The 21,699-nt window shown below is 39.9% G+C and overlaps 1 protein-coding gene across 2 annotated transcripts in view; it reads right to left on the bottom strand.

The window, feature by feature from the left end:
- LOC142135572 (mitogen-activated protein kinase-binding protein 1-like) overlaps window positions 1-18,908 on the bottom strand; it is a 114,856-nt gene extending 95,948 nt beyond the window's left edge. For both annotated transcript variants that reach the window (XM_075194610.1, XM_075194611.1), the window contains exons 1-2: window positions 18,824-18,908; window positions 13,132-13,522 (exon numbers count right to left, since the gene is read on the bottom strand). In XM_075194610.1, the coding sequence (XP_075050711.1) occupies window positions 13,132-13,251 (120 nt within the window). In that variant the 5' untranslated portion in view covers window positions 13,252-13,522; window positions 18,824-18,908. The remainder of the gene's footprint in view (window positions 1-13,131; window positions 13,523-18,823) is intronic.
- Between the last annotated feature and the right edge of the window lie 2,791 nt (window positions 18,909-21,699).

Below are 21,699 nucleotides of genomic sequence, written 5' to 3'. Positions count from 1 at the left end.
TCATCCAGGGTAGAGTTCAAGAACGCACGAAAGAAAAAAAAAAAAAAAAGCAGCATCCTTATAACATATAACTTATATTTTATCTTCCCTGCAGCTCTCTTTCCCATTACTAGCTTACCTGATGTTATGCTAAAGCATGGTGGATGATGCCTATTTTAAGAGTAGCTCTAGACACAGATTGTGCAAAGGTCAGACTGCCTGTGCAAAATACATTAAGTTGAATAATCCATGGTATGTCTGGAACCGTTCTGCTTTCATGTAGTTTTCAGGAGAACGGTACTGAATGAAGACTTGCACATCTGTAACACATTACAATGAATTAAGGTGGATTTCAGTGTTCTACACTATTAAGTTTTCACTGCACGCACTGTGATCTATCTTGGGACATTCGTATTCCAGATTCTAGCATTCTGTCAACTTTTTCTGAACACTAAATATTTCTTTCATTCACCCACCATGTACATGGCTCCCAATTGTGGCTATACACGTTCAAACTAAGGAATTAAACTTTTCCAGGTGACGCGTGTTAATAAAAGCCACAATATACTTTGAAATCTTAGCTAGGCTGGTGCCTGAGGTTAAACTTGTGATCTCTCTATTGGTGGTCCACACTTCCTTCTAGCACAGAGTGTACATGCAAGATTAATCTATACACAGTTATTTGCCAGCAGTTGCAAAGCACAGTTATGACTGACTGCAAGAAATGGATTACATATGGGATTTATAGTTCAAACTCCTCTGAAAACAGTACAAATGTGTTATTACCAGGGGCTGGCTGCAGAGCTGACCAAGTCACTAACAAATACATTTTTTTCCCTCAGGTACAGAAAGGAGAAGATTTTTGGATTCTGGAAAGTCTAAAGAGTTGAATACAGAAAAAGGTTGGTTGCATTAATCCACTGAAAGCGAGGCCAATTTAATATACAGCCACTCCTATCTGCCTACCAATTGAATATACAGCCACAGACAGGTGTTCTCCAAACCGCCTACATTCCAAATCAAAACATATTGTATCTATTCACCTGACCAGGTTTCTTAACTATGTGACAGAAGGTGAAAATTATAATACACACAAAATCAGAGGTTCCATAGCTCCATACTTTCCAAATCAAAAACTCACGAGATAAGCCATGCTCTGTAGAGGCACCTATATGAAGTAGTTCTTAGTATAGATGCCTCAGGAGCCTGGAAAAAACAAATGGTAATAAAATGCTACAGATTAGGAGGCATATTCAAATATCTGCAAATTATTACCATTACTGCTGTAATTTCAACGTGTATTTTTGATCGCCCCTCTTTGCGGCAAGCAAATATCCATGCTGAAATGACAGTAGTAACGGTAATAATGCTCGCCCACATTGTTCTAAAGAACAGGAAATGCAGGGAATTGAATGTCCCCTTAGAGTGAGGAAAAAAAAAATAAAAAAAAAATAGGGACAGATAGGAGCCCTACAGAAGGTTATATATGCTGTCATGACACGTTCAAATTTGTAGGGTTACTATGGTTACGTACACCTTCGTAAACATCAAAACTTTTGACAAAATAAATGCATTTTATACAAAGTATAAAAAAAAAAAAAAAAAAAAAGCTCTTCTGAGCTTTGATTTTTTTTTTACGTTTTCAAAAGGATTTTGTTGTGTTCTAGAAAAATGAGCAATGTTTGAAAATATCTGTAATCTCTAATCCCACCCAGCAATTAATGGCAATAGGGAGCAGTTTCCTTTAAAATTTTCACAGTCTCATATCTAGAAGTGGACAACAAAAATCCCACACACTAGAAAATGACCTGCATTGAGGTTTAGTGGTACAGAGGGAAGGGGGGGGGGGGGGGGGGGGGGGGCGGGGGGATTAAATGATTGCTCTATTTTGAAAAGGCCAAACATTATATTTCTTGCACAGGGAAGCATACACAGTTTCAGGAAATGTGTGATACATCACTATTCCCTCACATGCGGGCCAGTGAACACTCAGCCCTGCACAAATTGTAGACAAATTTCACTTTTTGAGATGCACTAGTTTAAAAAAAACAGAACAGCTTCTTCAGTAACTCCAGGGGTTGCGTTGATTTAGCCAAAGTAAATGAAGTTTAAGCAGAACATTTGAAATGTTTTAAATATCTCTACGATCTAGTGTTTAAATATGTAAAAGAAAAAAAACCAAAAAAAAAAAAAAAAACCACTTTTTTAAAAAAAAATAAAAAAAAAAATGTATGGCATATCCTGGAAGGGGATAGATATACAGATACACAGGCTGTGGGGTCAAAAGACATGTCACAACTGTGCTTTTGTGAGTTCCAGCACATTTTAACCCTACTCCAACCAATTGCTACCGAGAGGCATAGACCGTCTTTTGCCTTTATATGGGCAGTCCTTGTAATGCAGATTCCATATTAACCACCAATGCAACAGGTCTGAGGTCCAACCCGCAGCATTTGGTGTAGAAAATTTTGGCTATTCAATAAAAGTAAAAGCCCCCCCACAGAAATCAGACTCCTGTGACAGCCAGGAAAAGATTTGGGAGCATTTGCTATTTTTATAACAAGCATTTCTTTATAGGCCGTAAACAGCTCAATCGTAACATATGACCTGTGGCTGACTAATTGACATCAAATCTGCAACAGAATGTTTTATTCAATTAAGAGGAACCATGTCACACTATCTACAAAGCTTTTAATCCAATCTGCTAAAATAGACAACGTACCTTTGTCACTCCCTGAAGGGTTTTAATACATGAAAAAAAAAAAAAAAGAAGAAGTGAGCAGGTGGCAGTTTATGAAGCACCATTGCAGTATCAGAGGAAGTTCATTAACCACTTATTATGCAAGACAGATATGCTGCTGGTTTAGCGGTACTACTTTTCTCTGTAAAAAGAGCCATTGAACAATTTATGAAGGGTTTATGGCAGGTGAAAATCAAAGATTTCTTCTGCCATAACTTATTTAATGCAGTCCCCATATATTAATTTGGTGACCGCAAGGTTCTGCAACTCATTAAGCTTTGAAAATCTCTGCTTTTCGCAGCAAGGCGTCGCCATTTCAGGATACCAATACCTATCATTTTCAATGGCATCAAGATGAAGCCTCTCCAACTTTGCTGGATGCCTCACCCGTAGAAGCGCTATGTGAACAGCACTTCCTTCAGTCATCGCCAGCGCTATGCTGCCTGTAAATAGTAAAAACAAACTGTTTGTGCTGGAGGGTGAACTTTACCGTGACTCCCAGACCAGGCAGAGCATGTTAACTTACAGTGGTGCTTCATTATGCATGGCTGCGATTTGCAGCCATGTTTTAATAACTAGACTCCAGAGTGCCCTGTCACACCTAAAATAATGTAGTTTAAACACTTAATCTGCCATCTCTGTATATCATATTTCCAATACAACCAGTCACCTGTAGAACAAGGAAACCTTTCCCGATATCTTATATCAGCCTCATGCACTAGGGAATACACCAAGTTTACTGCCCTAGTTCCCATGCAGGAACCCCAATTTATATGTTGCACAGTTATTCAGCCTAAACAGAAAACCTACAACTGATCATTTACACACAAATATACACACCATGAGCAGTAGTGTCTGCATGGCCCTTTAGTTACCGGTTAGCTTTTGGCAGACACTGGAGATTGAGTTGCCATGCAGACCTTATGCTGCTGCTAGAGACCAGCATTACTTCTCAACATAACAAAACAAATGTTAAGACAGAGACCCACAGAGGAGTGACTAAGGCAAAAAGCATCAGCACTTTAATTTGATGCTGCATGTATAAAAAAAAAAACAAAAAAAAAAACCCCACACAATGTGCAAGTTGTTCACTGAACTCAGGAGGACACCCATAATCATTCCAAATGATAACAGAAATGGTTAGTTGCTACAGATCCATCAGGGATAATAGAAATATTTGCTCTCTACTGTGCAAAAAGTTGTTTTGAAGTACAAAGTCACTCAGTAACCAAACGCTGTTAAGTACTGTTATGTATTGGAAATGTAAATAATTTATACAGCCAAGTACCATGTGCAAAAGTTATGATTTACACTTGTAATTCACATCTGTCCTGGAAAACCTGCACAATATTCTAGCAGAACATGGGGGAGGGGGTGGGAGAAGCAGTAGTTCTTGCAAAAAAACCAAAAAAAAAAAAAAAAAAAAACACAGATCTTCCCTCCCTATTCCCCAATTTTCTAAGATTCTCTAGGGGGATGTTGAAAGTGGGTGTCAAGTGTTAAGAAAAAACAGAGTGGGTGGTGTACAGTGTACCCATTCATATCCAAATAAGGCATATTAGACTAGTGGTTGTTTTATTTATTTTTTAAGCTCCTGTGTAATCTGGCTTATGGGGTTTGTCCTGCCACAAGCTAGATATGGGGCTTTAAAACACTATGAACAAAAAAAAAAAAAAAACTGTATTAAAGAGAACATGACAATATAACCAAATGCCCATTTCCAAAGCTGGGTACACACTACGCAGTTTTCATCCAATAATGAGCTAAATCAGCCGACATACGACCGCCTGTTCAAAAGTCGGGTCAGTGTGTGCAGTGACACGATGGTCGAAAGTCTGCCCAAATGGATGATTGTCGCCTCATTTGGTTGGTCGTACCGTTTAATATTTTCGTTCCAATATCATTTCCGCTGTGTAGTGTGTATAAACTTCTGACCGATCCACAACAGTGAGTACGAAATTAGTCATTGCTCACGACAACATGGCTGTAAAAAGTCGCTAAAGGGACGTCCGCTCTTCCCTTTATCGTCCTAAACAAGGCTAGTATGTATGCAGTCCATGGGCCGCGCGATCGGACCATCGATCGCATGTAAAATCGATCGGCATAAAAAGTTGGTTGAAATTTCTGTAGTGTGTACCCAGCTTAAGGCAAACAGTTAGATATCGAGGCGACTGGTGTACAAAGTAGGGGTTTACTCTGACTTCTTTACCAGACTACCTTCTCCTTCCTAGTTTAGAAACGCACTGTCCACCACTCCTTACTGTTTCCACCTGCTTGCCTAGAAGCTCATGCTTTGTGCATAAGAGTCGTCTTGTATCGGCACTATGGATGGGTCCTATGATGGGATCACAGCAAACACTAGTTGCCCAGCTTCAAATACCGAGCAGTACCATGAGAGATGAAGCGGAAACACTGGGGTATTTTATCTTGGCCCCTATCAATGTATAATATGCTAAACCAGCTTGATAAGTTGCCACTCAAGTTGGCATAGGTGGGAGAGCCAATTTTATATGCAGTTCACTTGTGGCTGCAATGTATGCTGAATTGTGGGGTACATTGACCTTATGATCCAATGTACAATCCTATAATAACCAATGCACAAACCAACCTAAACACTAATTAAGACAATTGTTGGGACTTAAGAGGTCAGCAAAGAGTCATACCTGACCTCTGATAGAGTGTAAGGGACTGAATTGTAAGCTCTGATGGGTAGACACTTTCCTTTAATAAAACCATTATCGTGTTTCACTGAAAGCATCCTCTTTTTTGGTAGTGTAATGTTTACGAAAGTCCTGGAACATTTTAGTAGAGAGCTGCCAGAATTATAATAGTATTTATACTCAGATCAGAACTGCTCAGATTTGAAGAGAGAAAACAGTGTCCCCTTATCTGATTGACAAGAACATTGCTGAGTTTTTGTCTGTGGTTTTCATACAGCTGGGAAACAGTTTAACTATCTATTGTCCACATCATTGTATTGGGTGTATGTTTTTGCACTGTAGGTGTGACAGCAGTCTTCGTCTGCAAGAGGAAGGGCAAAGTAACAGATTGTTTTTTGTTTTGTTTTTTTATTTATTTTTTTTGCTTGATGCAAGAAACAAAAAAGTTAAACATTTACAGACTTAAATCTAATTATTAAAGTCACAACGTATTTGTATTAAAGCTGCAATACCACTTACTATTCTATCATAAAATGGTACTTTTTTTTTTTTTTCTTCTAAAAGCATGCATCATTCTATTCTGCTACAAATTATTAGCTCCTGTCAAGAGTTTTCTTGTTGGCAATCAAAATTAGCCTCCAGACAGAGTCAGTCTGCTACACAGACACAGGTGCACAGCTGTCAGCATGTCATGTGATGGCAGAGGGGGGGGGGGGGGGGGGGGTGTGGTGAGAAAGAGGATGTCACAGTGCAGACAGAGCTCAGAGGGGCGTTCCAAAGCCTCTCTGCTCAAATTACATGCCACGTGACTGGTTGCCATGGTAGTCCACAATCATAAATAGCAGCCCGATACACCGGATGCTTTTTTTTGTCGCTTTAAATAAAAATAAAATTCTACACAAACATTTTCATTTGGCATTGACAGTGCACTGTGGGTGGCCAGACACACAATAAATTAAATGGATAGTCAAAATCCAACTGCATTTGATCAGATAGAAACAAAAACCAGGTCAGCTGATCCAGTGTGAAAGTTAACAGCTGACCTAGATATTTTAGATGGCTTCATTACTTTGAGTGACAATATCTAGACAGATATGTAGGGCCATATTGTAGAGATGGTGCAGTAACGTCAGATTACATAGCATAATGCCTTTTATACCGAGAATGGAATTACATGAAATTTCAAGGGGCTAAACCTCCATTACACAAGTCACCAATGCCTCTACAATTTTCAGCACAGGACTATTTACAATATATAAAATGGGTCATATGCTTATATTAAATAGGCCCTTTGCCGCACACCTACAGAAGAATTATGCAGGCTCATAGGATTATAAGAGGTAACACCAATGCAACAGGAGCCTCACATACTATGCTATTAGAAACCCTGCTCCTTCCACTACATAACCTAGTCTGACTTCCTGTTTGCCTCCATTCCTCTCCTCATGTCAAGACACTGCTCCTGTCACATGCAGCCTTCTCCTCACTAACACAAACCACAAGTATACAGGTCACTGCCTCCCACAAGATCAACATTCTTCCTCTGCAGCTGTAAACATTTCAATCTGATTTACTACGTGTCCACATTTAAAATCAATACCTCCATTGGTGCTTTCCTCACTGTCGATACACATTTTAATTTGCTTATTATTTATCAACATACAGGCACCATTGAACTGACCACAGCAGGTCTTGTACAATTACGGGATTTGGTGGATTACTGTAACAAATATAAAAAAGGTAATATTTAGCATGCAGGTTTAATTAAGTCTCAACATGACAGCTCCTATTCAAAAATTCATCTTACAAATTATTCACAGCTCTCGAATATGGAAATTGCTTTTTTTTTTTTTTCTCTTTTCTTCTAATTTTTGGGTTTGGTTCCACCTTCAGTCTTTAGGATAATCCACAGCTGAAATGTTCTTGTGGAGCCAGATCTTATATGAAGTTTTCAATAAATGAGAAACTCTACTTAGCCCTCCCAACCAGTAAAACTGTCTGAGGACCAAACTTTTCTGGAGATACTCATCCCTGCCAACAACTGAAGATTCTCTAGTCCTGCAAGGTTGTCATGGAGAAACTGACTGACCACGCTGTGGTTCCATGCCAAGAGCACAGGGGTAGGACCTTGACAGTACTGCATGTTTGGGGGAAAAAAAACCTGCTTCAAGAAGAGGAGATGGGAAGTTCCTGTTTGGACTGTTATATCACAATGATTGGGGGAGGGCAGGTAAGATTATTTACATTGTACACATTACATAGCCAAAAGTATGTTGGCACACCTTCTAATTAGTATGTTTTTCCATTTCAGCCACACCCATTGCTAGCAGGTGCATAACATCAAGCATACAGGCACGCAATCTCCGTAGTAGAATGGGTCGTACTGAAGAGCACAGTGACTTTCAACGTGGTATTGTCATAATAGGCCACCTTTTCAACAAGTCAAGTTTGTCAAAATTTCTGCACTGCTAGAGCTTCCCAGAGCAAATGTAAGCGCTATTATTGTGAACGGGAAATATCCAAGAGCAACAGCAGCTCAGTCGGTAGGCTACACGAGTTCACAGAACGGGATTGACGAGTGCTGAATCACGTAAACAGTCTGTCCTCAGTTAGGAACTGCCTCTGGAAGAAGTGTCAGCACATGATCGGTTTGCTGGGAGCTTAATGGATCGATTTTCAATGGCTGAGCTGTGGCAGACAAGCCTCAGATCACCACATGCTAAGCCAAACATCGACTGAAGTGGTGTAACACATACAGTCACTGGACTCTGTAGCAGTGAAAACACGTACTCTGGAGTTATGGTGCACAGTTCACGATCTGTCAGTCTGAACGATGAATCCGGATTTGGAGGATGCAAGGAGAACACTTCCTATCCAAACGCATACTACCAACTTTAAAGTTTGGTGGAGGAGCAATAATGGTCTGGGGCTGTTTTTCATGGTTTGGCCCGGGCCTCTTCGTTCCAGTGAAGGGAAGTCTTAATGTTACAGCAGGCAATGACATTCTAGAGATTTGAGTGCTTCCAACTTTGGAGCAACAATTTAGGGAAGGCCCTTTAAGCATGACAATTTAGTGTGGATGAACTTGACTAATCTAACAACCACCCCATCGAAATCCTTTGGGATAGAATGCAGACTGCGAGCCAGAGCTCATCCTCCAACATTGGTACCCGACCTCACTAATGCTCTTGTGGCTGAATGGATGAGAATGTCCGCAGACACGTGAATTAAAATTATTCTTTATTTATATAGCTCCAAACATTAAGCACCACTGTACGGAGGATAGAATCAGTCACATCAGCCCCTGCCCCATGTGAGGCAGCAACATTAACCACTGCTTGCTGTAGATATAGACGCACTTCACAAAACACTGCAAATCTGATACTCTCTTAAACCAAGGATTGACAATGCTGAAAAGGCTATTCTGCAATTGCTGAGGAATAAATTACTCCTAGCTGGCTGAAACTAATTATTTTATGCAGTTGTTTGTCTTCATTTCTTCAGAGTCTGAAATTAAATGGCTCTGTAGCAGCAATGAGAAGTAATCCAGTGGAGAGCCTGTAACTTTAAATATCCTACACACCATTCTTAAAAGGTAAAGGGCCATTAAAAATATGTCAGACTCAAGAAAAAAAAAAAAAAAAAAACACACTCAAACAATCTAGGATACAGAGGGAATTTCTAACAACAGTCTCCATCTGGCAATTATATATTTATCTTGAACATGCCAAGTGTATTTCAGACGTCATCTTCTTATGAAATACAGCTCCAACACCAAGCATCTACCGAGTGCAATGTTCAACGAGCACAAGCCGCGATGGAGCAGAGTTTTATTAGCAGAAGAGGACAAATTCTATATAAAACACTGGTTCATCTAAAGCAGAACCATTGCTCTTTGTGAAATTATTATTCAGTCTAATAGGTAAAACAAGTCCGCACTTACGATTAGTGCAATATGTTATCTTTATCTAGAACGCTAAAGGCACCGTAGTCTAAAAAAACCAAGATTCATATTAATCACAAATTTACATTTAACTTTTCCAGCAGCTTAACACAACTGTAGATATTTGCAATAAAGTTTATTCGATTATGGAAGAAAATATTTTCCCCATTCACTGAACTTGTCAGTCATCCCTTGGAAGGACACTTCAGAAACTCATTTTACTGTTGAATTTACACTTGCTATGCAAATATGTAAAGGTCTGTCAAGCTATGGGAACTTTGTATAAACATGTTTGTTTTAAACAGTTACTGTTTTATTTAAAGCACCTTGTATTTTGAGCTTAAATGGTCCTTTAAGAAAAGCATTGATAGGACAGGAACACCACGTGATAAGTTGATAAAAAGGTGAATGAGCCAACAATAGGATTTCCTAGAATTTCAGTAGCCTCCCGAACCAAAACTCCATATTCTAATGGTTCACAGTTCACCTACGCTCGGTCTTAGCACCTCAACATAAGTTTGGATGTTAAACTAGGACACTTGTCCCCGTTTCAACGCCATAACAGAAGTCACCAGATTGTGCGCTGTTTCAGACTTAAACGTTCCCAGTGAGTAAGGGGTTTAAACAGGTATAGTAGTCACAGGCTGTGTATGACCGTACCATCTCCATAGTGCCTGCTAGGAACCATCAGGAGCGGCTGCTGACACTTAGCTCTTAGACACATAGTTCAGACCTTGTCATTATAGGGTATAAAGAGTTATCTGCAAATGTGCAATAACGCCACCCCTAATGTTTGCATGTCTTGCACAGTTTTAATTATATACACTTTAAATACTCAATTCAACAACAGTTTAAACACATGTGCAAGTATTACACTCAATTCACCTACGTCATTAGACACCTGTGAATATTAGATGTTAAAGAGGTGCAAAAATAGATGTTGCACAGGAACAGATATGGTGTTATTTCATCCAACAAGCATTATGTAAAACCCAGCAGTGAATGAAACGGAACAGACCAGGACTGGGGAAAGCACAAACATTGATCTACAGTGCGAACATTATTTTTACTCAAGGTGTACAAACAAAGGTCAGTACCCAGATCAATATGTTGTTGCAGAAGTGATCATGCCTGCTCACATTACAGTTGTTTGCCTCCTATTGTAGACCCTGGAACAATGATCCCAACTCTTTAGACCATGGGGTAGATTTACTAAAACCGCTAAGGATTAGTTTAGGTGTTACCGACGTTAACCAATCAGATTCTAGATAATTGACAGGTTGCTATGGGCACTATCTCCACTTCTTTTTAGAGGCTTTAATAAATCTACCCACAAGGGTTCTCAATCGTTACTCAACCAACACCGGCAGGGCATGTTTTGTTGATCTGGTCCTAGAAGAGATGATTGTATCAAATTGATTGGAAGAGTGTCCAATCCACCTGTACTACTGGCAGAACATGTACAATATACTGAAACCAGGTTTCGGGGGTACTACTATAGGTAGCTGACCCATTCTGCATGGGAATTTGTGCTTGATAAGTACTGTGTCTCTTAAAAAAGAACTACAGTTAATACCTGTGTGTAATTTATTTTCCAGTTTTACCAATAATTCCCCTTCTTTTCAACTAGGACATACTAGCAGGAGAATTATAAATGCTTGGGATTCTCAACATATATAACATGTACTACAGAGTGATGGTGAATGTTTTTATACATAGCACCCGCTAAGCAAAATAAAACTTGAGCCGGGCTACTCGTTTTGTAGTTAAATGTTCTAGAAGCCCCTTCTAATTGGTTTTGTATGAGAGCTATTCTTTAGTAATCATGAAAACTTTTAAACACATTACATCTAATGGAATAGATAGAAGTACATTCAAAACTCCATGTGAATTTCGATGAGTACCTCTTGAAATTCACATTGCAGGGAATTTTTTATTTTATTAAAACTTCTTGTTCCATTGTAGCACATTTGACACATATCAACACAATTGAAAACTTACATTCATCAACAGGAGAGCATTGAAAAAGCATCTCTTTTACACAAGTTTCTACATACATTTGACTTGGAGAACTCTGTTTTGTCACAATTGCAAGAAAAAAATAAAAATAAACCACAACACAGATTGAACACAAATACAAACTGGACCACTTAGAAATAACTTCGATTGATGTGAATTTTGCCAAATCCAACATTAGAGAATATATTACAGCCTGATACTAAATACCTGGTGTAATATCTCATATTTTGTGGTGACATCTAGGAAGGGGGCTGGGTTACCCCCTCCCAACATGTAGGTCAAAAACAGTATATACAAGCTTTATTTTAATTGTATTACAACATCTGTATTTCTGGATAATCACTAGTACCTCCAACTAGTGTGTAATGGTCCTTGTAAGGACCCCTTGAGCAAATAAACATCACGGCTTGAAGATTCAGCCCAACGCCTATTAACTGCTGTATCCTGTGACTAACAGATAAGAGCTTACACTCCAATCCATTCCCCAGCGACGAAACCCACGTCTGTGTCAATGCTCTGCCCACTACCCAACGGTCCTCAGTTTCGGGCAAGAGGTACCAGCTACCCAGAAGTAAGCGGTTCCAGATGTCAATGAAGGAGCCCGGTGGTGACAGCCGAATCCTCCTACAACTATTGTGCAGTTGGCATTCGCAAGTCAGCGTGTGTCAGGTGTCAAGGCGACATCAGGAGCTGTCCATAACAGTCTGAGAAAACTACCCAGATAAATTGTGTAACATCCTTCATTCTTTCACCAAGAGACCAGGAGGCAAAGTAAGCCAATCCGGTCAAACACACATAAACACAATACAGTGTACATGCATTTGGTGATAAAAAAAAAAAAAAAAAATGCACTACCAATGCCATTGTGTGTCCTTGGGCTACGTCTGCAAACATCACTGACAAGGGGTCATTTACCAACATGTATTAAAATTGACAAACTTTCACAGGCAGATACTACTATTTCTTTGTCTAGCTTACACTAAATAGATAGAAGTGAACGGTAGTTATGATGCAAAATTTGCACCCAACTACATTGCCATATTAAAAGATGAACCCTGCGGCCTGCCTGCTTAGTTAGAGAAGCATCTCCCCCTAACGGGGCAAGAGTATGGTGGACATATTTAGTCAAATATAAACATTGTAACAATTTCACATATATTTGAATGATGCGACAAATGACAGGACCACCACTGGGTGCAGAAAGAGGCAATGACTATTTAAGCAGACCGTGTTTGCCAAGTACACTTAAGCCATCTACCCACTTGTGATGCGTTGAATGCCAGCGACACTACACACAGTCGCTTGCAGTTAGCAGGGTGGGGGGGGGGGTGAACGGAAGCAGTTGGTTTAAATGCCTTTAATAGAGTTAAAAAAAAACTGCTAGTGAAAGCAATGCCTTTTGTTGCCAACGGTAAGGACTCTAATAGGAAGTTTAGTCACATCTTAAAACATCTGACAAACTGCCCAATACCCCACCCCCTTTTCAAGTCTCAAACTAGTCGATTTAAAAAAAAAAAAAACACCAGACACAGACTTGCAGCATAGGTAATAGAAAATATTAAAATAATGCATAAACACTGCAAAAAGAAAATAAAAAAACTTCAATTACTCAACTCAGGAGCGAATAGTATGTTATTACAGCCAGCAACGAGTCACTCTTTAAAAAAAAATAATAAAAAAATAAATAAATAAATAGCAACATACCACAACAAACAAGTAATTTAGAGAATGCATTCTACCACTCGGACAAATAGAAGTACACGGTTTTACCAGAGATATCATAAACTCACCTTGCTGCCAATATCTTCTTTCCTTGCTCCAGGCTTGTGTCTTCTCAGCTTTATAGAAGGAGAACGGAGCAGGTTTTTCAAGCGGCTTGTTATGGTTGTTCCAGCTTCTACCGTAGCCATAATCTAGTATTTACAATGTATTTTATGATGATATGCTAAAAATATATATATTTGTTTCTAAATGTACTTTCCTTTCAGACACCAGTACTACAACAAAAATCAGTCCAGCTGCATTGTTACATAGTACATAGCTCAGGTACAGAGACCCTATGCCTGTCAGCACGTGTGGATGCCAGTGCGACTTTCCATGCTGCTGGGCTTTTGTTACCAAGTAGACGAGGAGGATGGGCTGGGTGGAGGGAATTGCTGTCAGATTTTTCACAGAGGCAACCTGAAATAACAGAGAGCAGCAGGCTTTAAAACGGCTGAGCACTAAATTTATGGCAGTGCAATGCAGTGCTTGCTGTGTGCTGTGCTGACACTCACAGGAATCATGGGAGATAGCAGAGCTTCAACACATTTGAAAGATGCAACAATTATAGTTTTGCAGTGAATGCAGTAAATATTGAGCAGACAAGAAAAAAAATACAGTCACTTCTTTGATAGCTAGGCACACAGCAATGAATAAGTAGGCAAGTAATATACTAGAATGCAGTGAATATACATTTTAGACACACACAACCTTAATCTACTTGTTGTGGTACATGGTAGCTCTTCCTTACCAACCTACACTGGAAAGGAAGTTTTGAAGTATATTGTAATAAGTTTATTTTCACTTTATTTTTCTATAAATTTTAATAAAGGAATAATATCAGTCCACTAAAACTAAGCCAGAAGTTATTCTCTAAACATTTTCGCCCTATATTTGGTTTGCAGGAGGGGGTCAAATTCCTGGCTCTGCTGATACATGGACAGCAACAGCACAATGGGCTCCAAACTATGTAGAATAATAAAACACCTTTGTGGCATCACAAAGCAATACAATTTTAACAGTGTACACAGGGCAACATTTTATCTACTATAGTACCTAGTCCTATATTAATAATTGCACAAACTATAAATAAGGTGCTATTAAGAAAACCGTTTTACAACAAAACTTAAATTAGTATCACACTACACAATTAGAATTCAGAAGAGATAAATGCAGTGCCTTAGAAAACAATATAAAAATACTGCATTACTCCTATTACTACATGTAGACTACCATCATATCAATAAAAGAAACTGAGCCACACACACACCACAATTTGATCATAACTTAAAATAAAAAAAATAATAAAAATAGTGATTGGTTAACATGTTAAGGTCCCCCCTCCCATTTACCCTCCTTGAACCCCCAACAGAGATTTATGTGGTTTCAAAGTTCAGTATTTCTGCAGCTCCAGAGAACATCACTCTTGCCTCTATGGCTAAGTTTCACTCTCCAAGGCTTTGAACCAATATACCTTATTTGACAGCTGCTGAGGGATGAAACTGTAGGGGCTTTGGACATTTTAACCAACAGTTAGGCCAGTAAGGCAAAAGAAGAAGGCACGATTGAGGAGTTCCAAATAGTTTCATGTTGTACACATTAGGCATTCATGACACATACATAAAACAAACTTTAGGTTAACACATATATAAGCAACCGAAATGAAAGGCCGTTTTGTAAAGTGTTTTGTTTGGAATTTATGATTCTGCACTACCCAACACATTTGCATCCTGAATACATCTCATACATTCAACATAGTTTGCATTGGCTTGTATCAAAGACTAATAATAGTATCCGTGTCATTGCAAGGTGTGAAGTTTGTTAGCATAGCAAAACATGCAATAATGATGGTGGATATGTGAAAAGATGGGGAAAGAATAGAATAACTCCTTCAAAACCATAAGTGTTTACTTTGTCATCAATCTAAGTGCACCAAATCAAGCACTGAATCCAGGGGCGCACACAGGATTGTTAAAAAATAAATAAATAAAAAACCCGAGAGAGAGCAGCAGCTCCATTTCGACAGCTCTGTACTATACAGCAGCCGCGGCGCTGTCAAAGAAGCGTCCGCAGCGGTGCTGTATACATTACAGCACCGCCGCGGACGCTTCTTTGACAGCGCCGCGGCTGCTGTATAGTACAGTGCCGCTATGTGGGGAACTTCGTTAGCGGATGGGGGGGGGATTTCTGGAGACCCAGAAACCCCCCCTGCGTGCGCCTCTGGAATCCTCATAATAAACACCCATGTGTAAGCAGCCTCAAGTAGGAACCCCAACCATAAAACACCAACACTGCACACAATATGGTTTAGCTGAGAATTCCTTATGTGTATTAGGTTACAATTTGGTGAAGGGTCTATCAGATATTCTTTAAAAAAAAAAGTGTACATATAAGTATGTCATTTCGTCTTGATAGAAGCAGATTTAAAAAGCAGAGATCATCATTGATTTATATAGCAGATAAAAGGTTAATATTAATACACTGCTGAAATTGATAGACTCGTTGTAAAAGTATTCAGAGCAGTCTTCTATTGAGAAATGTAACCTAGGACATCAACGGAAACAAAAGAGCCATCTCAGTTGTTACTTTCCAATGATGACAGTAAATAATGAATATTAAACAGATCACCATATACTTGTATATGTTATATAGTACAGTAACTGTCCTTGTGGCTCAACACATAACCTTTGGATGTGCACAAAGCTGCAGACTCTACTGGAGGTCGTTTACCAAGCACAAGACAGCCAAGGTGCAGTACAAAATCAGCTTTGGTCCTACTGTGCCTCTAAAGTTCCAACGTGTGGAGAAGAAGTTTGCACAGGCCAAGTGGGGTGAGCTTCAAGCTGTGCAGCAGTTTCTTGCAAAGTACAGAGCAAATTTTGCAAAGCAGTGAAAAAAATAATAATTTTGTGCACTGTGATTATTGAAAAGAGATAGTGTTAGAGGGACCTATATCAGTAAAGAAGCTCATTTCTTGGTGTACCTGAGCAATGTAACCAAAAGCTTCAAACATTTAAAAGGGACATGCAATAAAAACTCCTTATGTTCCCTCATGCAGCTAAACCAAGTGACATTTTACCCCACCCCCATCACGCTCCTCTTTGATCTATACTTAATGCTGCAGCTAGACTCATCATCCTCTCTCACCACTCCACATCTGCCTTCCTTCTCAACCAAACCATACACTGACTCCCATTCCTCTAAATAATCTTCGTCATCATCATTTATATAGCGCCACCAATTCCGCAGCGCTGTACAAAGAACTCATTCACATCAGTCCCTGCCCCATTGGGGCTTACAGTCTAAAATCCCTAACACACACACACACAGACAGACTAGGGTCAATTTGATAGCAGTCAATTAACCTACTAGTATGTTTTTGGAGCGTGGGAGGAAACCAGAGTACCCGGAGGAAACCCACGCAAACACAGGGAGAACATGCAAACTCCACACAGATAAGCCCATGGTCGGGAATTGAACTCATGACCCCAGTGCTGTGAGGCAGAAGTGCTAACCACTTGGCCACCGTGCTGCCCCACGTCTCACATACAAGGCCCTCTCCCAACACAGTCTCCATACATACTACCTCCCGCCCTCTCCAGTCAGCCAATGCGCATCACCTTTCCTCCCCTCAGGAAACCATATCTCACTCTCTTATCCAAGATTTCTCCCTTGCTGCCCCCTGTCACTGGGAGGATCTCCCTCGTTCTATCAGAATATCCCGTAGCCTGTACAGTGGCGGATCCAGGGGGAGAGTTCACCCCCCCTACCAGGGGCTTGCTGCCGACAGCTGCACACTGTGCAGGTCCGTTCAGCAGTGACAGTGTGCTGCCCGGGTGTTCTGATTGTGTTTTAAACACAATCAGAGCAGCGGGACAGCACACTGTCACTGCCGAGCGGACCTGCAGTGTGCAGCCGCCGGCAGGCTTAGACATCGGAAAGGGGGCGGGGCCTAAATCGCCCCCCCTAAAATCGCCCCGGGTAAAGCAGTTGTCTAGATCCGCCCCATAGCCTGTATAGCTTCAAACGGTCACTGAAAACCCACTTGTTTAGAAAAGCCTGACAGTCCTCCACTTAACCATTTCACCATATAGTATACCTCAACCTCTCTCCTCCTCTATTTGCTCCCTCTCTTGCTTCTTGTCCTCAGTTCCTCTTACATTGGCTCACCCTACGTGTCAACAGTTTGTCTGCCCCTTTCCTTTTTCCCCCCTTTAGATTGTAAGCTTTAGTGAGCAGAGCCCTCTTCCCTCCTGTTCTCATTACCTATAACTTTTGCTCACCGGCTACGCTACGCACCTCCTCCTTTGGGTCTCTGCACCTCTTTCAGTGGCTCTAAACCTGTTAGTTGCATACATGCATTCGAATGGGCATAGGTTGCAGTCTGCACTGGATATACCCCTTACACCCCAGTAGTGGTTGATAGTTGCAGTGTTATTTGTTTACTGTATTGTACTGTTATAACATGTACTGTATTATTTGCCCTCATGTGGCACCCTATAAAAGAATAATATTATTATTATTATTATTATTATTATTAATAATAATAATAATAATAATAATAGACAGACGAGTTTGGATGTGACATTTATACTTTTGCAGAGAGCTCCTCATCAGATTTTTTTCCCAACTCTTCGCAAACGAGGTGCACTCCCAGGTTGCACAAATGCCTCAATAGCTGAATGAACAGATGTGACCTTGACATGCGCTGGGCAGACCACCTACATACAGAGGTGCAAAACCAAGTCAATGTACATCAAGCAAGCTTCATAATAAGGTCCTATGTATTTTCTCCATGACACTGCACATAAATTAAGCACTTTATCTATATGTACACATTTTTCAAGGCAAGTACTGTGTACACAGGACTCCAGCATCCAAACAATTAAATTACAAACATTCAATTTGGCATTCTACACCTCTCACTATGCCAAGTTAACTTTAACATAACAAGTTGTTATTTAAAAATACTTCTTAATGATACATCAAGTATACTGCTTCCCCAGCTACTGTGAAACCACAAGTTTATATGTTGGGACCCTTAGCAGTGCAGGTTAGAGAACAGCCATAAAGACTGCCCATTATACACATGCCTCTGCAAACACACAAATCTGCATCACCAATCCCTCACCAAACACATGACGACTTTCCATATTCATAAACTCATAACTGACTCTGTACCCATAGGGACATACGAATACAAAACGTGTAATTTTTCAATAGAGGTGTGTGGACAGAGCGAGCTTCATGCAAACGATAAGAACACCACAGTGCCTTATCCAAGGGTTTCAAGACACCAGACAAAATAGAAAACCAAGTATACATAAAACACACAATAGAGGAATGGTATACTTACAAAAACATTTCTAATAGCAAATCTCAGTTTTGTTATGCCAGAGAAATGCATCATCAAACACTATAAGGTTTAAAAGACAATACCCCCCAAAAACTAAATCTTCACTACTGTATGCTCAGTACACACCTCCATTCAACACATATAAACCCTTTGTCTACCACATCAATGACATACATGTATACTTTGTACACAACCTCCTGTATAACCCTATACATGTATGAGAATCCCTTAATAATAGACATCTGTCTGCAGCTTGCTACTAAACAAGTAACAGGGGACGACATTATGTATTTACGGATCTGGGACACTTATACCAGCTATAATGGACACATACATCTCTCATGTGTCTACATACACACACATACCTCCTGATCTGTGGTTATCCAGCCGCTGCCTGCAGCAGATTGATTTCTATTCTCAGTCTCTAGCTGTCTGCAGTTGGGGAGGAGGGAGCTGGAAACTACGGAAGCCCAGCAAGTACAAACATGGATTTATATACTCAGCTTATGTTGCAGACACTGACTACAATGATAATAGTGGGTCACTGGAACAAAATGCTCACTGGAAATAATGCTAGTCAAAAATTCATAACCTAATGATAGTTTTCTTCACATTGGCAATATTTCTAAATCTGTGCAATACATAAGTCAGTTCTATTTCTTAATATACAATTACAAATATGGATTTTTGTCTGAGACACAAGGATTTCTGGAACTTTTTCTTTTTAAATGTATGGCCTTAGTCTCATGGTCTCGCCCAGAAGCCCATATTCCGTTGTGATTTTCATGTATAATAGACAAAAACGAAATGCTTTGTTTATTTTACCTGTGTGCTATTTTTATTTGTTTAATTCTAGTATACTATAAATATTGTTTTCATGAGTTAAAGAAAATATTCTATCATCATCATCATTTATATATCGCCACTAATTCCGCAGCGCTGTACAGAAAACTCACATCAGTCCCTGCCTCAATAGAGCTTACAGTCTAAATGACCTAATACACACTAGTATGTTTTTGGATTGTGGGAGGAAATCGGAGCGCCAGGAGTAAACCCACACAGACACGGGGAGAACATACAAACTCCACACAGATATCAAGATTTATATTATGTTGCTAATAGAAAAAAAGTTATGCAATGTTCTTGCTGCATTGAGCATGTTGTTGCCATTACCATCTATTTCTACCTTGTGTGTGATTTTCCCCATAGAGGTCAATTAACCTTATTTTACCTGTTGTCATTGAGAGTTGGACATACATCAATTTTTATTTTGCATAAGATATACAGTTATATACAGCACAAAAAATAGATACTCATACATCCATATATAGTTTTTTTTCATATCATTGGCTTGCGTCCCCTTACATCTAGATAGGTGGAATGGGGGCAGACAGGAGCTCACAGGCAAACCGAAGGGGGGTTTCCTAGTGTCTGAAAAACCGCCTCCAAGCCTGGGGCACTGTATAATACCGCTTTAATACTGCCGCCCCGGCAATATCCCGGGTTTTTCAAGCCGGGTTTTTGCCGGGGCTCGGAGCGTCCCAGCTCAGAAACATCATTCCTACTGCACCTCGGACCCGGGTTGACCCCATTCATACTGCACAAGTCTGTGCCCTGGCAATTTGTGGGAGTCATCACCAGAGCAGTATTCATTGGCTGAAAAATGGTGATGTCATTGAAAGGTGACTAGCTGTCTGCCAGAGACAGGCAGACAGCCAATCAGCTTGTTTTCTGTGCAACCCAGGTTGAAAAACCCGGGATGCACCATTCATAGTGCAGGCATCCCAGGTCCGTCCCGGGAATTACTCCTTGATAAATCCCGGGTTGAAGAGGGGTCGTTTGAGCTCACCCCGGCAAAAACCCGGGATTTTGGTGCAGTATGAATGGGGTATAATTGAGGTGGCTGGACCCTGTCCCGCTTCACATGGCTCTGCTTGAAAAGGGAGAGCTGCGTGCACCTAACAGTAGTGCACACAGCATTGCCCATGTATATTATGGGGATAGGAAGAGGGACATGCATGCTGGTCACGCCCACTGGCGTGGTGTTGTGGAAACCCCCCTCTACAAAACCTGCGTTTGCCCCTGGAGCTGGTAAATGTACACAGAGTATAGTAAGGATCATTTCATGTAATTGCTACTCACTTAGACATTAATGCTTTTAGGAGACATGTGTCTTGCTTTTGCTGTAGAGCTGCTGCAACGATACGCAATGATGATAACTATCAGCAGCACTATCTAGCTGCTTATGATTGGCTGCTTGCTTATTGAACCCTCCAGCTGACTCTACTGAAATCAGTTGAAAAGAGACTATGTTATATCAAGTCGTGACATCTGTTTGCGTCACAAACTAGACAATTGCATTTTCACTATTACAGAAAAGAAAAATACCATTTGGTTTTTAAAAGAAAAGAACATACATTTGCATTTAATTTGTATTTGTGTGTAATATTTAATTTAACATATTGAACATGTGACTTTCAGTCACATCATCAAGACAACATTGTCTCTTTTGTATATGACACTTGATTACATTATTACTTTGTGTACAAGTAAGGTAATGCCACTTTAGCATTTATTACTAGCATGTCTACACTATAGTGTGGCATAGGTATATACACGTTTGGCGTGCATACGTCCAGCACACATGCTACTGTTTTTGAGCTGGACAAATGTTAAGATGTGCCAGCATGTGCATGTAAATATGCTTTTTTATGTGCATCTCTTTCTATGTATGTTTGGAGTATATATGTGTGTACCTATAAATGAGCCCCATAATTTCTTAGCTTATAGTTAGCACACCTTGACTGATAAAGCAGTGTGCAAGCCTGCCCTGAAAGTAGTAACCTCTAGGATGGATTTCTCATGTGTGAACTTTTAACTCTTAAATTCCCAGATCAATCACAGCAAACATAATGCTATTACCACTCTTAAGGCTTCTTCTCACACACAATTACTTTTATTCACAATGTTTTCATATCAGATGAGATTGTGTGTGTGTGTGTGTGTGTGTGTGTGTGTGTGTGTGTGTGTGTGTGTGTGTGTGTGTGTGTGTGTGTGTGTGTGTGTGTGACATAAATAATCTTAATTGAAAAGATAGTTCAGAAATATGATCGTCCAAGTTTGAAAAATGTGATCATCCAGTACTTGAAAACAATTGTATTGCTTATTGTGTGACAGATTGAACGATCAGAATTAAGACATTTCTTGCATGCCTACTATATCAAGTTAATCAGATCGTTCT

Source organism: Mixophyes fleayi, unplaced genomic scaffold (assembly GCF_038048845.1).
Source record: "Mixophyes fleayi isolate aMixFle1 unplaced genomic scaffold, aMixFle1.hap1 Scaffold_78, whole genome shotgun sequence".
Taxonomy (NCBI): domain Eukaryota; kingdom Metazoa; phylum Chordata; class Amphibia; order Anura; family Limnodynastidae; genus Mixophyes; species Mixophyes fleayi.
Note: the sequence above shows the minus strand (reverse complement) of the source record. Positions and strands in the feature narration are given on the sequence as shown.